General features: G+C 60.2%; 1 protein-coding gene across 16 annotated transcripts in view; it reads right to left on the reverse strand.

Moving 5' to 3' along the window:
• Positions 1-553: 553 nt before the first annotated feature.
• Positions 554-13048, reverse strand: part of BIN1 (bridging integrator 1) — a 53053-nt gene continuing 40558 nt past the window's right edge. For 2 of the 16 annotated variants that reach the window (XM_055316121.1, XM_055316134.1), the window contains 9 exons: positions 10710-10851; positions 9332-9460; positions 6092-6199; positions 5577-5600; positions 4520-4627; positions 3522-3611; positions 3168-3278; positions 2752-2853; positions 554-1182 (listed from right to left, as the gene is read on the reverse strand). In XM_055316121.1, coding sequence (XP_055172096.1) covers positions 1075-1182; positions 2752-2853; positions 3168-3278; positions 3522-3611; positions 4520-4627; positions 5577-5600; positions 6092-6199; positions 9332-9460; positions 10710-10851 — 922 coding nt within the window. In that variant the 3' untranslated portion in view covers positions 554-1074. Of the gene's footprint in view, positions 1183-2751; positions 2854-3167; positions 3279-3521; positions 3612-4519; positions 4628-5576; positions 6200-9331; positions 9461-10709; positions 10852-12392; positions 12438-13048 lie in introns of those variants that run through there. The other 14 variants (XM_055316120.1, XM_055316122.1, XR_008663245.1 and 11 more) reach the window with 14 other exon arrangements.

Genomic DNA, 13048 nt, shown 5'->3' on the forward strand with positions numbered 1-13048 from the left:
AGTGGGGACTTTCCTGCTGGAAAAGGAGGGAAAAGACAGGCCAGCTGAGCCCATCCCTCCTGGCACCAGGTCAGGCCTTCCCATGCATCCGAGGCCAAACATTCAGGTTCAAAAGCCTGTCCCGAGACTCACCAGCAAGCCACTGACCCTCCCTGGGCCTCGGGTTCCTCATCTGGGAAATGGAGTCCTGGCTCCTGACCCTGGAGTTCTCACCCATATTAAATCATGTCACTTAGGCGGCACCTAGCTGGCTGGCACCCTTCCCTTCCCATCACTCAGCCCCCATCACCTGAACCCCAACCAACCATCGGTCAGAACACCAGGGGGCTGGGGCTGAAGCTATCAGTCGGATCCAGAGGAGCTCAAGAGGCGGTGGCCGGCACACCATAGCTGGTGGGGAAACTGCAAGAGTGTAGTCTACTGACCAGCAGCCCCTGTCCTGGCAGGTCCGGGGGTGGACTGTCTCCATAGAAGTGCCGCAGATAATCACAGTGTACTCATACTGCGGGCAGAGGTGGAGTGAGAGCAAATAAATGAACATAGGCTTTCTGAGTGGTTTCGCCAGTTTGTTTCATTTTGCTTGGAACACTAAGATTTATTTTCAAACGGCACACAGACGGTCTGCAGGGTGGGGCCAGGCCGGGCTCATGTCTGGGCCCTGAGCTCTCTGGAGAGACCCAACCCCACCCACAGCAGCTGCCAGGAGAAAGAGGACCCTCACCCAGGCTGCTTGGCCAAAGCTTCAGGCAAGCAAGGTGGCTTGGCAGCCCCTAGCCCCGCCCTGCGGCCAGGCACACATGCGGGCGCAGGGTGGGTGGCCAGGAACCTAACTAGGGGACACAGCAGCTTCAGGAACACTGGTGATTCCACTGGACTTGCTGAAACCAGGCTCTTTGGAAAACCACCTAATCTTTGGGAGAATACCTCGTGGCTTAGGCCTCTCCTCTCAGTTTCCCTTTGCTTTTCAAAAGTTTAAAAACAAAAATCAAAAAAAAAAAAAAAAAAACCCAAAACACACATTTTTCGGGAAAAGGTGTTCTTCACACGCCCAGAGAGCAGCACCAGCCGTGGCCCTCACTGAACCCGCTCTGTGAAGTTCTCGGGGAAGACGCCCCGGCATTTCTCCAGCTCCTTGTGCTGGTTCCAGTCACTCTCCTTCACGCCCATGAGCCAGCCTTCATCCTGAGAGTGAAGCAGAGCACCCAGGTCACACAGGGATGGGGGCAGAGGGCACTGGAACCCTGCAGGGCGTGGGTCTTAAGGGAGATCTGCTGGAAAGATGTCCCCTCCTTGGTCTTGATCAGTTCCTCCAGCCTATCACACCCACTTAAAGAATGCCTCCTCCAGGCAGCATTCCCTGCTACCCCAGACCCAAACCTGCCCGAGCTAGGAGCCATCTGCCCTTCACCAGTGGATTTAACTCTGGCATTTGTGTGATTCCTCCTCTCTCTAGAAAGGCAGCCAGACTGCTGCACTGGTCTGAATGTGTCTAAACGCCATCCCAGGCCAGGAGCTTCCCACTATCAGGTGCCCACAGAGCATATCAGTTGTCCTTCCAGACTTCCACAAACAATACCAGAAATTTCTGGTGAGCACTGACCAGTTAAAGTTTCTCAGTGACTCAAAGCCCCTCATGAAGCCCTCCAGCTCAAATCCAGCCTTTGCTTTCACCCTGACAGTTCACAAGGACCACCTACCCAAGCCCAACAAAGTCCTTAGCCCAGACCCTGACCCCTGGGCCTGCAAGGCTCATTCATCCCTGCCCACAGTGGAGGCCATCACTGACCCTGCTACGCCTGGGATCTCCCTCGGTCCGTCACAGAGCCCACATATGTCCTCTCTGACCCAAGTCCACCCACCTACATGACTCCCACTGGTAGCCCGCCCAGTCCAGGGCTGGCCCAGGGAGGATGTGAGTAGAGACCCAGGGGTTGACAGGAATCTGCCAATTTAGCACCAGGCTCAGGAAATCCTTGTTATTGAAACCTCCCAGACCTGTGGCCTCAGTCCATCCCTGCTGCCCTCAAGTCTCAGCTCACTCAGCACCCCCAGCAAGGCTGCTGCTAAGAAGCCTTAGAGACCTGAACCAGGCAGCCTGTCAGGATTTGGGGGTGCAGTCCCCACTCTACACCAGCCCCAGGCTCCACGGGGAGCTCACGGTGAGACCAACTGACATGGAGAAGCCACAGCAGGGAGTGTTCTAGGAGGTATCTGGCCTGGGGAACAGCTGGGGACACAGCTGGGATGTTGGGGGTCCTGCCAGAAGCCATACTCTGTCCCTGTGGGCAGGGCGCAAGGGCAGCCTGGAGGAGGCAGCCCAATGTGAGGCCGCAGAGTGGGCATCTTGCCCTCTCACTGCCGGGCAGGAGGGCTCATGGAGAGGTGGCCAGGGATCCTGTCCTAGGAGGAAGGATGCCTTGAGGGGCAGGGAAGGGAGGAGGGGAGAAAGACCTTCAGCTGCAAAAAACTGAGAGAAAGGCAGTGCCAGGAAAGGAGGAAAGCGGACAGTCCGAGGAAGCAGACAGAGGGGACACGGGGACAGGGAGAGAGACTCAGGGAGATGGGATGGCATAAAGGGAAGGGGGAGAGGTGAATGGAGGGAAAATGAGTAAGGGAAGGAGGGTACAGAGACCCAGAAGAGCAAAGAGGAGGAGGTGGGGAGAGCATCTTGACGCCCGGCTGTGGGTCCGCAGCTGGTGGGGCTCTGCTGCCCCCTGCTGGCTCCTCCCGCCACAGCGGCCAGGCCCTTACCTGCTCCTCTGGGTTCTGGAAGGGGATCACCAGCACCACGTCACCCGCCTTGAGCTGCAGCTCATCGGTGTCGGTGGCCACGTAGTCGTGCTGGGCCTGCACCTATGGAAGTTTGGGGAGAGCTCAACTCCCCTGCCCTCATAGGCTCCGGTCCCACCCGCAACCAAGCACGGTGCACCAGGCTTTGTAGGGCTTCAGGATGCCCTGGCAGCGTGGTGACTGGGAGCCCGTCAAGGCAGCAGGACCAGCGCTCGAGCCGCCACCATGCCCACTGGGCAGCCAGGGGAGTGGGGGCCAGGGGGCGGGGGTGCTTTGGACCAACGCACACAGCTTCGCAGCTCAGTGTCCTCGTCTGTAAAAGGGCAATGTCGGCTCAGATAGCAGCCCAGGCTGTGGGGCCAGCAGCCCATGCTTACCTTGAACATGAAGCCTGGGGGCAGGTCCAAGCGTCCGGCCCCACCGCCACCCTCCACGGTGCCATTCACAGTTGCTGAGAAGGTCTCTACCACCACCGCAGGGAGAGAGCTCTGCAAGGAGGAAGCACGTCAGCGTGGGCAGGGAGCTGGTCCCGGGAGGGCAGGGGCCATGAGGGCAAGGGGAGGGGAAGGTCTCTGTGACAGATGCCAGACTGGTCTGCCTCCCCTGTGGAACTGCCACCTGGACCAGCACATAGCAAGGAGCACAGGCAAGACGGGGCTGGGGAGCCATGAGTGGGGGGGCAGGTGGACAGCAGGAAAGAAAAGACAGGGCCTTGGTCCCTGTCATCTTACGGAGGCCGCTTCACTTGCTGCTGTTTCCCCGGGCTCCTGGGCTCCAGCCGCAGGTGGGGTCCCACCCGCCACCTCCGAGGCCTCCGCTGGCTGCAACATAAATGCCGGCATGGGGTCAGACACAGGACAGACACCGTTCCCAGGACAAGGAGAGAGGCCGTGGACGGCAGCACTGAAGGGGCATCTAGAGCCCACCAGTGCCTCTGAGGGTACAGGAAGCCCCTATAAGAAAGGTCAGGTCCCTGCAATGGGAAGCAGCTAGAGAAGCAGCTGGAAAAGGTGCTGGCAGCACAGAGATGCCAAGTGACATGCTGCACAGACCTCTGGGTGCCACCAGGACCCTCCCCCATAGGCCCTATCCTCTAGGCCCAAAACCTGACCAAGCCTCAGCTTCTTCTCACCTGCCTGGCCTGGTGGCTGAGCCAGCAGACCCCATGCTTGGGGACAGCAGCCAGCCCCTGTCCCAGTCCAAACAACTCAAGGCAGGCCCAGCAGCCCCTGCCTGGCCCTGGACACCTGCTCTCCAAGGAGGGGGCAGCACAGTGCTGGGCACCATGGTAGGGGCCCGGCCGAGGCAGAGTGCACACGGCCCAGACTCAGTGAGGCTGACCTGGCCAGCACTCACTCAGCCACTTCCGAGCTCTGGGAGCAATCACTCAAGCTTCCTAGCCCCTACTTCCTCGCCTGTAAAAAGAGCAAATGTCTAGGTTAGAGTGAAAATTAAATGAGAAGATCCTGGAAAGTGCCTGCCATAAACCAGGAGATGCCCTGACCACTCCTCCCTCCGTCTGCAGGAAGCCTGAGCTGGGAGGCTGCGGTAGGGCTGGCGAGGTGGGAGGGGCCCATCTGGCCTGAATCACCGCAGGCAGGAGTGGCCTGGCCTCACCCTCAGGCTCACAGCAGCTTTGTCCATCCTGTGCCCCCTCCTCCAGGCTCTTCCTTTGCTGCTACACCCCCAGAGACTGGGGACAGGTGGGGGCTGGCAGGTGGACACTTACTTGGGCAGGCCCCGGCTCGGCCGTCTGGCTGGGCCAGGCCACAGCAAAGGTGCCCTCGGTAGCGCTGGGCTCCCCGGAAGGCAGGCTGCCAGCTGGACTCTCTGTGGGCTAGTGATGGGCCACCAGGGAGAACGGGGCGGAAGGGATGGGAGGCCAGGGAGGAGAGGGTGTCGGGCAAGGGCACGAGACAAGAGAAGAGAGTTGTGAGCAGCCTGGTGTCGGCAGAACAGAGAGTGGGTGCCTGCAGCAGGCAGCCTGGCCCAGGGGGGACAGAACCCTTAAAGGGAAAGCCACTCCCACCTCCTCGCTCCTACCACTGCCAAAGGGATGAGCAGGTGCAAATGAGCCACACACAGCTCAGCACCCACAGTCCACTCAACAAAATGGTGGCCCACACCAGGCTTTCACTGGCCTCCTCCAGAGTAAGACTATCCGGAGCCTTCGAGCTCCCAGGAGGATATGCCACCAGCACTTCCACACCAACTGCTGCTGCTGCTGCTGCTGCTGCTGCTGCTCCTGCTCCTGCAGAAGCTACACTGTGGTTGTTGATGAAGTCCCACGCCCTCCCTGAGCCTCATGCCCCGCCGCCAGGTGGTGCTGACACCTGCCCAGCATATGTTCTCATTAGGGCACCTGGCCTCACCCCACTTCCTCTGTCCCAACAGCTCCCTGATGCCACTACCCTGTAGGGCCCCCACAGACAGAAAACTCAAGGACGAAGACCCTCCACCCCACGGGCCCCCTTGCAGGCCTCAGCAGGGGACCACTCACAGAGCCTGACAACTGAGCCGAACCACAGAAGACCCTCTTCTCTGGCTAAACTGAGGAGCCCCCTCCCGACAGGGCCTGCTGAGGGGCAGATTCTCCACAGACGGGAAGCAGTGGGACAGCTGGGGACAAGCAGTAACAACCAGCTCCCTGTGTGCATGAGCACCGGCCCACGCGTGCAAGTGCACGCCCCTGTGAACAGGCTGGTGCAGGAACAGGCAGGGTGGGCCGGGACCACACAGAGGAGCAGCTCCCCCCCGGGGGTGGGCACAGAGCAAACACGGCTTACCTCCCAGAGGTCCCACGGAATTGACTAAGCGCAGCAGAGAGGGAGAAGGACAGAGTTAGTACAGAGGTTAGTGACAGGGTTGGGCGAGCAGTCCCCAGCGACCCCCACCCTAGGGCCCCAGAGCCCCCCAGGCACTGGGCAGCACAGAGCCAGGCTCCAGGGTCTCCAGAGGGCCAAGTCCTGGACATCTGCCAGGGCGCTGAGGCCAGAGCTGCTGCCAGGAGAGGGCAGGACGCTGATGGGGGCCTTATTTTTACCGAGTGGGTATTCAGCTGACCCTCCTCCTGAGGGTCTTCACCCTGACCTGTGTCTGACCTGTGTCTGCTCCTCCCCTCCTCATGTTCAGGGCTAGAGGAGGTGACAAGAGCTGGGGCCAGAGGAAGGGCAGTGAGTGGGCTGACAGCCTGGTGACCCCAGAGGCCCGGCACAGGTGGGCACACATGGCCAGACGTGAGCCCATGCCCCGGTGCCCCAGAGACCCACGGGCCTGCAGGCGGTGGTGGGCCCAGACCAACCTGACCAGAGGGCGTGGGTGCCTTCACTGGGCTCGCCACAGGCGGGAGGGGGTCAAAGTCCAGGTCCAGCAGACTGGCCTGCTCCGAGAAAGGCCCCGGGACCTCAAACTTCGCAGCAGTGGCAGAGGAGGAAGGCAGTTAGTGACAGGCTGGGAACATTCCACAGGGTGCATACACTCACGGACACGTCCGCTTCACTAACAAGGGAGCACTGCCCATGCCGCAGGCCCGGCATAAGTTCCACGCATACAAAGACAGCCCCTGCCACCCACCTCAGACACCAGCGACAGGCTCACTGGGGCAACCACCCAGCGGCCCAACGCCAGCCCCGACTGCCTGCCGTCCCTGCCCCACAGGCCGCAGAGGCCTCCCAGTGCCTGCGCCTCCTCCCTGCACCCCACTCTCCTAGCCACCCGCTCCGCCCACCCCTCAGAAGCAGCACAGTCCATCGCCCAGGCTGACAAGACCACACGCACTCCCTCTAACCAAGAGGGCCCTAGGACAGGCACTGACCTCACCTCGCCACCCCACAGACATGCCTGTGGTGACACCCAACCAGCAGCCAGCGCCACTGAGTTAAGGACAGGCTGAGGTGGCGCACACCACCTAGGAGCTCAATCTTAAGTGTGGGTCCCCCAACACCAGGGCTCAAAGTGCAGGTCCCACCCCAGCCACCCCAAGATTCCCCTTCAGTGGGCCTGAGTGCTTGTGACAGGCATGACCCCAGGAGACTGTTCACACTGTAAGAAGCCAGCCCCGTGGTACACTGGGCCAGACAATCAAAGGAGAGCTGCCCTTGAGGATGGGCTGGGTATGTGCCAGCACTAAGGACACCCTACCCTCTGAGGAGGTGGGGCTTGCTCAGTGGCACCTCCAACTCACACACAGAGTTTCCCTTTGGGGGCCAGGGAACACTTCGCTGGAGAGGAAAGGTCCTAGCTTGGCCCTGGGTCCTCCTGCCCTACTTCATGCAGTGCTAGGAGGGCCATAGCCCCAGCAGCCCACGCCAGCCTCTCATGTCTACTTGCTCCTGATGGCACCTAATGCTGACCTATATCCACCTAGTCTTCCATCAAGAAGGACCCAAGGCTTGGGCCCTGGGGAGTGGTCTCCCCAGAAAGGACTTTATAGCTGAACCTATCAAGAGAGACTCAAGACCCAATTCTGAGAAGACGAGGTGCCAGGTGTCTCACAGCTCAGAGGACAAAGTATCCACTCTGGGCCAAGCCACAGACGTCAGAGAGCCCCAGCCAAGTGGTCTCACTTCCTGGACACTGCCCCAATGCTCAAGCCCCTGCCTCAGGCTCATCCTCAGCCACTAACTTTCACTGCTCTGTCCCCATAACCCTGCCTCTCAGCGAGGGAGTGCTCAGGACACCAGGGGTGCATGGCTTTTAGGCTCCCTGCCAGCAGCTCGCAGCAGCATTTCTCTCCCCCAGGTAGCTTCCCCACCATCAGAAGTCCATCAAGCCCAGACAGCCACCCTCTCATGCTCCAAGGGGACAGGGTCACCAGGCCAAAGGGCAGACCACGTCCTCCCTCCCTGCCTCCCAGCAGGCCAGCCTCCCCACCATGCAGGATCAGAACTGTGCTTTGGTGCAGGGACGCAGGCTACTCACCTCAGCCCTGCAGAGCAGCCCTGTTAGCACAGCATCACGGACAGCCCACCCCAGCCCTGGCAACAGCACCCACGGAGTAAGCTTCCCACCCTCGGGGCAGAGACCTGGCTCCCTGGAGTGGGCAGATGGGGTAGCAAGGAAGGCATGCGGTGGGTGTGAGTGTGGAGAGGCCGACACACTTGGTGCAGGCAGTCTGGCTGCAAGTCAGGCCCATAGGCTCCTCACCTGTTCATTGAGGGCAATAACCCCCTCCCATGCGTAGGTGAAAACCCAACAAGGTCACATAGATAAGCGGCTAGCACCACTCCCTACTTGGTGTTTACCAGCGCTCTGTGTCACCCTGTCTCCCTCATGTGCACTGCCAGAGTTGAGACATACTCCAGCTGGCAAGCGTTCCAGCAGCCAGCTGCCCCAGAGCTCGTGCCTCCCGGCTTTGTCACCATGTAGGAGGACCCCTGGACCAGCTTTGGCCTCCTTCTACACAGAGGGGCTCCCCTGCCTCCCAGGGCCCTGAGCCAGGGGATCACCCACCTGCCGACTAGCCACCCTGTATTGCAAGTTCCTAGTTCTCACTTGGAGTCCTCTTGCTGGGGCTTGTTGCCCACTTGCTCCAGGCCCCTCTTAGCAGAGACCACCGTCCTCATTTCCCAACTGCTTCTCCCTCCACACTTATACCCTCTGGCCCTGCCCCTCCCTCTTCCCTTCAGGCCTCTGAGCTTGGGCAAAGGAACCTTCAGGAGGCAGAGCCCAGAGGCCCTGGGCAGAGCAACTCTATGGCAGCACTCCAGAGCAGGCTGGCCCGCAGCATGGGATTAGCCAGTCTGCATGACAGGCCAGCCCCTAGTGGCTGCAAGGCCCAGACACCAGGCTTGGGGGATGAGGACACTGTGGCCTCTGTAAGCGGATCTGACAGTGTGCACCCACTCCCGTGCCACCATGGTTACCCTCCTGCTCAGCTCTCCATCTGTCCATCTGTGGATGGGCATTACATACCTTCTCAGGGCACTTACAGGCAGCAGCCCTGCTCTGTGGCCCAAGCACCGGCCCACCTCCAAAGCCTGGGAGCTAAAGTCTAGATGCCTTGGTCAGACATTCCAGGGCCTTCCGAATGGTGTTCCCATTGTCTCCTCTTGCTGCCCCACTGCAGTACCCTGCAGACACTCTGAACTCCCAGAAGCTCCTGAGCCCATGTCTTATCCCTCCCGGCCTACACACATGCTGCTATCTCTGGCTGAAGCAATGTGCCTGTTTGCAGGCACCTGGCAAATGTCACCGGCTCCAAGAAGCCTTTCCTGACTGGCCCGAGTCCTCCCCCCTTCCCGCTCTCCCCTCTGGCCATTGCATCAGCATAGGCACGAGGTCACTCCTGAGCGGACCAGCTCCATGAGGACCACCCACCTGTGTCCCTGCATCTGGCCACAGTACATGCTCAGAGATGGATGAGGGAGGATGGATGGAGGGATGGAGTGATGGATGAATGAGCAAGGCAGAGGCTCTGGGCCAACCTCTAGGGCCAGATTCTGGCTCTTGAGGTAGAGACATAGCCCATAGGATGAAGGAAGAAGACCATGCACACCCCAAAAGAACAAGAGAGAGCTGGGCCGCGGTGGCCGCGGCTGACCTGGGAGGGGGTGGTCACGCTGATCTCAGGGACAAACGTGTCATCAAACAGGCTGAGGATCTGCTCCTGCTTGACCTCCTTGGACGGGGTGTGTTTGGGAGGCGGAGGGACTGGTGGCCCTTTCCGGAGCTGTGGGTCGGAGGGTGAGGGGCCACACGGGGAGGCGCAGCAGAGCATGGAGGGCAGGGCAGACAGACAGAGACAAAGCCACAGTTAGTCACACCCCAGGCTGTGCCCCCCACCAGGCAACTGAAGACACAAACCAAGAGGAATCACTGCTGCCCAAGGCACAGACACCAGGACCACAAGGCCACCCTTAGAGGGAGACTGAGGAAGGAGGTCCAGAAAACACTGTGCCTAGAGAGAGAGAGAGAAAGAGAGGGAACGACAGAGGGGGGAGGAAGTGAAAGAGAAAGACAGGGAGAAGACAGAAAAGAAGAGGAGAAAAAAGGGAGAGCATGCGAACTGCCCAGGGGCCGCTGGAGGAGCTGGGCTGACACCCAACTGGGTAAGACCCTATAGAGAGAAGCCGTAGCTGAGGAACAGCCTCCCTCCCCACCTGGGCTCTCTGCCCCTCAAGGACTCTCTCTGCACCTCCTGCTGGAGGAACTCTGGCCCACCTGTCACCCGTGGAGGCTGGCACAGAGGTGGAGCCAGCGCTCGGCACAGGGCTGGGCAGGATGGCCACACACTTGCCCACTTGGGGGCCTCAGGCAACTCGGGAAACCCCGGCAAGTCTGGGTTTCCTCAGATGTCAAGCTGGGGTGGGCATCTGCCTCAGAGTGGTTGTGAGGATTTAATGTATGAAAACGTAGAAAGTGCTGGCATCGTGTCGGGCCCAGGGCAAGTGCTATTCAAGTGTGGGCTCTTGTCACACTCAGCATTGTTATCCTAATCAGCTGCAGGACCAGAGTGCTGCTGCCGGGAACTGATGCTTGGGGAAGCCTGACAGCTCAGACAGGGCCGTGGGCCAGCGCCTGGCGACCACCCGTGGAAGGGATGCTGGGCTTTTGGAAGCCCGGCGTCTGTCTCCTTCGGCCACCTCACACTCCCCTCACTGAGCCCTTTCCGCTGCTGACCATGTAAAGGTCCCACATGGCCCCATGCCAAGAAAGAAGGTGAGGAGGAGGACATGCAGCCACCTCTGCAGATCCAGATGCTCTGGGGCGGAGGGCCCTGGAGCCTGTATCAGAAGGAAAGGAGGATGGAGGCATTAACAGCCCCGAGGAGAGGATGCTGTGGGGGACAGAGGGAGATACACGGCCACAGGTGCCCTGAGAGAAGACAGGACCATGAGCCCAGTGTTGGGGACAGAGGACCGAGAAAGAGGGGGACACCAGTAATGCAGGAGGATGAGGAGGGTGGGGAGGGTGCCTACCTGAGATGGGGACTTGGGGAGGGCTGCCCCGGCTGCTGCCGAGGGCTCAGGCTCGTGGTTGACTCTGATCTCCGGGGTGGCGGCTGGGGAGCCATCTGGCGGAGGCGAAGGGCTCTTGTTCCCTTTTGCAGGGGCGTTGTCACTGTGGAGGTAAGACCAGAGAGGAAGCCCAATGGAGGGAGACCACTGCTTACAAGACGGACCATGCGAATCCACAGGTGTGCACGTGCACACGACCCCAGGAATCGCTGTGTGAAAATGCGTGTGCATGTGTGCACGAGGGCATGTCCATCAAGAAGGGTGTGTGTGAACAGGAGGGTGTGGGTGTGTCCACAGATTCACTGTGAAAATGTGATGTCCATGTGTGCGTGAGGGGTGCCGCAGGGCTTGCATGTGAGAAATGCACGTGTGTGTACCAGAATGGGTGGAAACGAAGGGGCGTGGGCACAGCCCCTGCCCTACAGACAGTGGTAGCCTGCGCGCAACTCCAGGCTGGAGGCCTCCGATCTCCAGTCAGGCCACTCCCCAGGTCGCCGCCAGGCTCCACCGGGGAGCCCAGCTCCGCAGCAGGAGAAAGCCGAACACCCTAGAGGCAGATGAGTTTCGTCCCACACGTCACGCAGCAGCCTCCGTGCCCAGGCTGGGCCCCACTCCTCGGCCGGCCCCCCCCTTCCGTCTACTCACACCAGGACACCCCCCTCTGCCCCGCTTCCAGGCTCCACACGCCTCAGCACTCCCCCCCGTCACCGCAGTCACCATCGCCACACTTTGCTCCCCACATGCCCTTTGGAGGAGAAGGAAAAAAGCCAACCAGAGGCCACAGGCAGAGTGGCTGCCGGGGAGGAGAAGGTGAGGTCTCCCAGCCTCGCGGGAGGTATAGAGAGCAAGAGCAATGGTGGGTGTAACGGCCACTCGGGTGCAAGGGGGCAGAAAATAAAAACACCACTTGTTCTTGCATCAGGGAACTCTAGAACCCGTGAAGACAGCCACTGGCCACAGGCAGCTGTTTACATTTATATCTGAATTAAGGGGAAATAAAAGTGCAGCTGCTCAGTCACACCGACCACATTTCAAGTGCTCACCAGCCTCCTAAGGTGAGTGTCTGATGGGGCAGCTCTGGAAGGATGCAAAGAAGCTACTGACCACATCACCCGGGGTGGGGCGGGCGGCAGGCTTGTGAGGGACACCGCGCTCCCTCCTCTTCTCTACTGAATTTGTGTTTCATGGGAATGTATTTGCCTCCCTAAGGCATCTAATAAACACAGTACGAGCACACACACATACACACACACACGCACACACACACACACACGCACCATTTTTTAAAAACTACCACTGTGCTAACAGAGCCCATCCTCTGAGCCTTCCTGGCTACATTCCCCTGTTCCCCTTCTGGCCTGGGCCACAGCCAGGTGGATACACTGTGGCACAGAGAGAATATGCTCGGCTGAGCTCAGGCCGTCTGCCCCCTCATCCTTCCCCTGACAGCCCCTGAGCCCCCAGGCCCCCCAACACACACGTGACACAGCACAGCCCCGCCGCCCTCCCCGCAGCACCACACACGGGACGACAGGTTAGGGGTTAGTGGCACCCGCAGAGCAGGGCACCAGGCGCATGCACAGGGGCGGCCGGCCAGGCTGCTGGCCTCAGACACCCCCACAATGCAGCACGCAGTGCTGGTACCTGTTCTTCTTTCTGAGCAGCCGGGAGAGCAGTTTAGTTTTCTTTCTGTGGGAACGGACGGGACGCAGAGGCCTTCATTTTGGGGAAATGCCTGATTCAAGGCTGGCCTGTTCCCTCATCAGCAGCCCCTCTGCTCAGAGGAGTGCAAAGGGGCAAAGCCTCCCTTAATCCTCAAAGGCCATGAAGAGGGCCTGACCCTGCTCTGAGAACTCCATTGCCCAGTCCTGGGGACCCCACCAGCCTTGGCATGCTGTCAGGTACCCCCGGATGGATGGAGCTGACAAAAGAAGCAAAAGCAGCAGCCCCCAAACAAGGCCTGATGAGCTGGGGGAGGACTGCAGGCAGCCCACCCGGCCTGCAGCTTGGCACACAGGGCTCTGGGACCCTAGGGTACCACCGGGGGTGGGGGCAGCTGGCCAGCGTGGGGCCTGGGACACAGAGGCAATCAGGGCCTCTCCTTGGTGTAAAGGCCGTTCACAAAGTTCCACTTTCTTCCCTGTGGGCTCGACCGGCCCCTCCCACAGGAAGGATCCAGCCCCTGCACTGCCTAGGAGGGCTGCTGCTTGCCCATCCTGAAGAGGGGCAGCACCATTCACTACATACTTTCTTAGTGCTAGGTAACAGCCCAATCACCCAGGACACAGATATATTCACCA

This window comes from Nyctereutes procyonoides, unplaced genomic scaffold (genome assembly GCF_905146905.1).
Source record: "Nyctereutes procyonoides isolate TBG_1078 unplaced genomic scaffold, NYPRO_anot_genome, whole genome shotgun sequence".
NCBI lineage: Eukaryota > Metazoa > Chordata > Mammalia > Carnivora > Canidae > Nyctereutes > Nyctereutes procyonoides.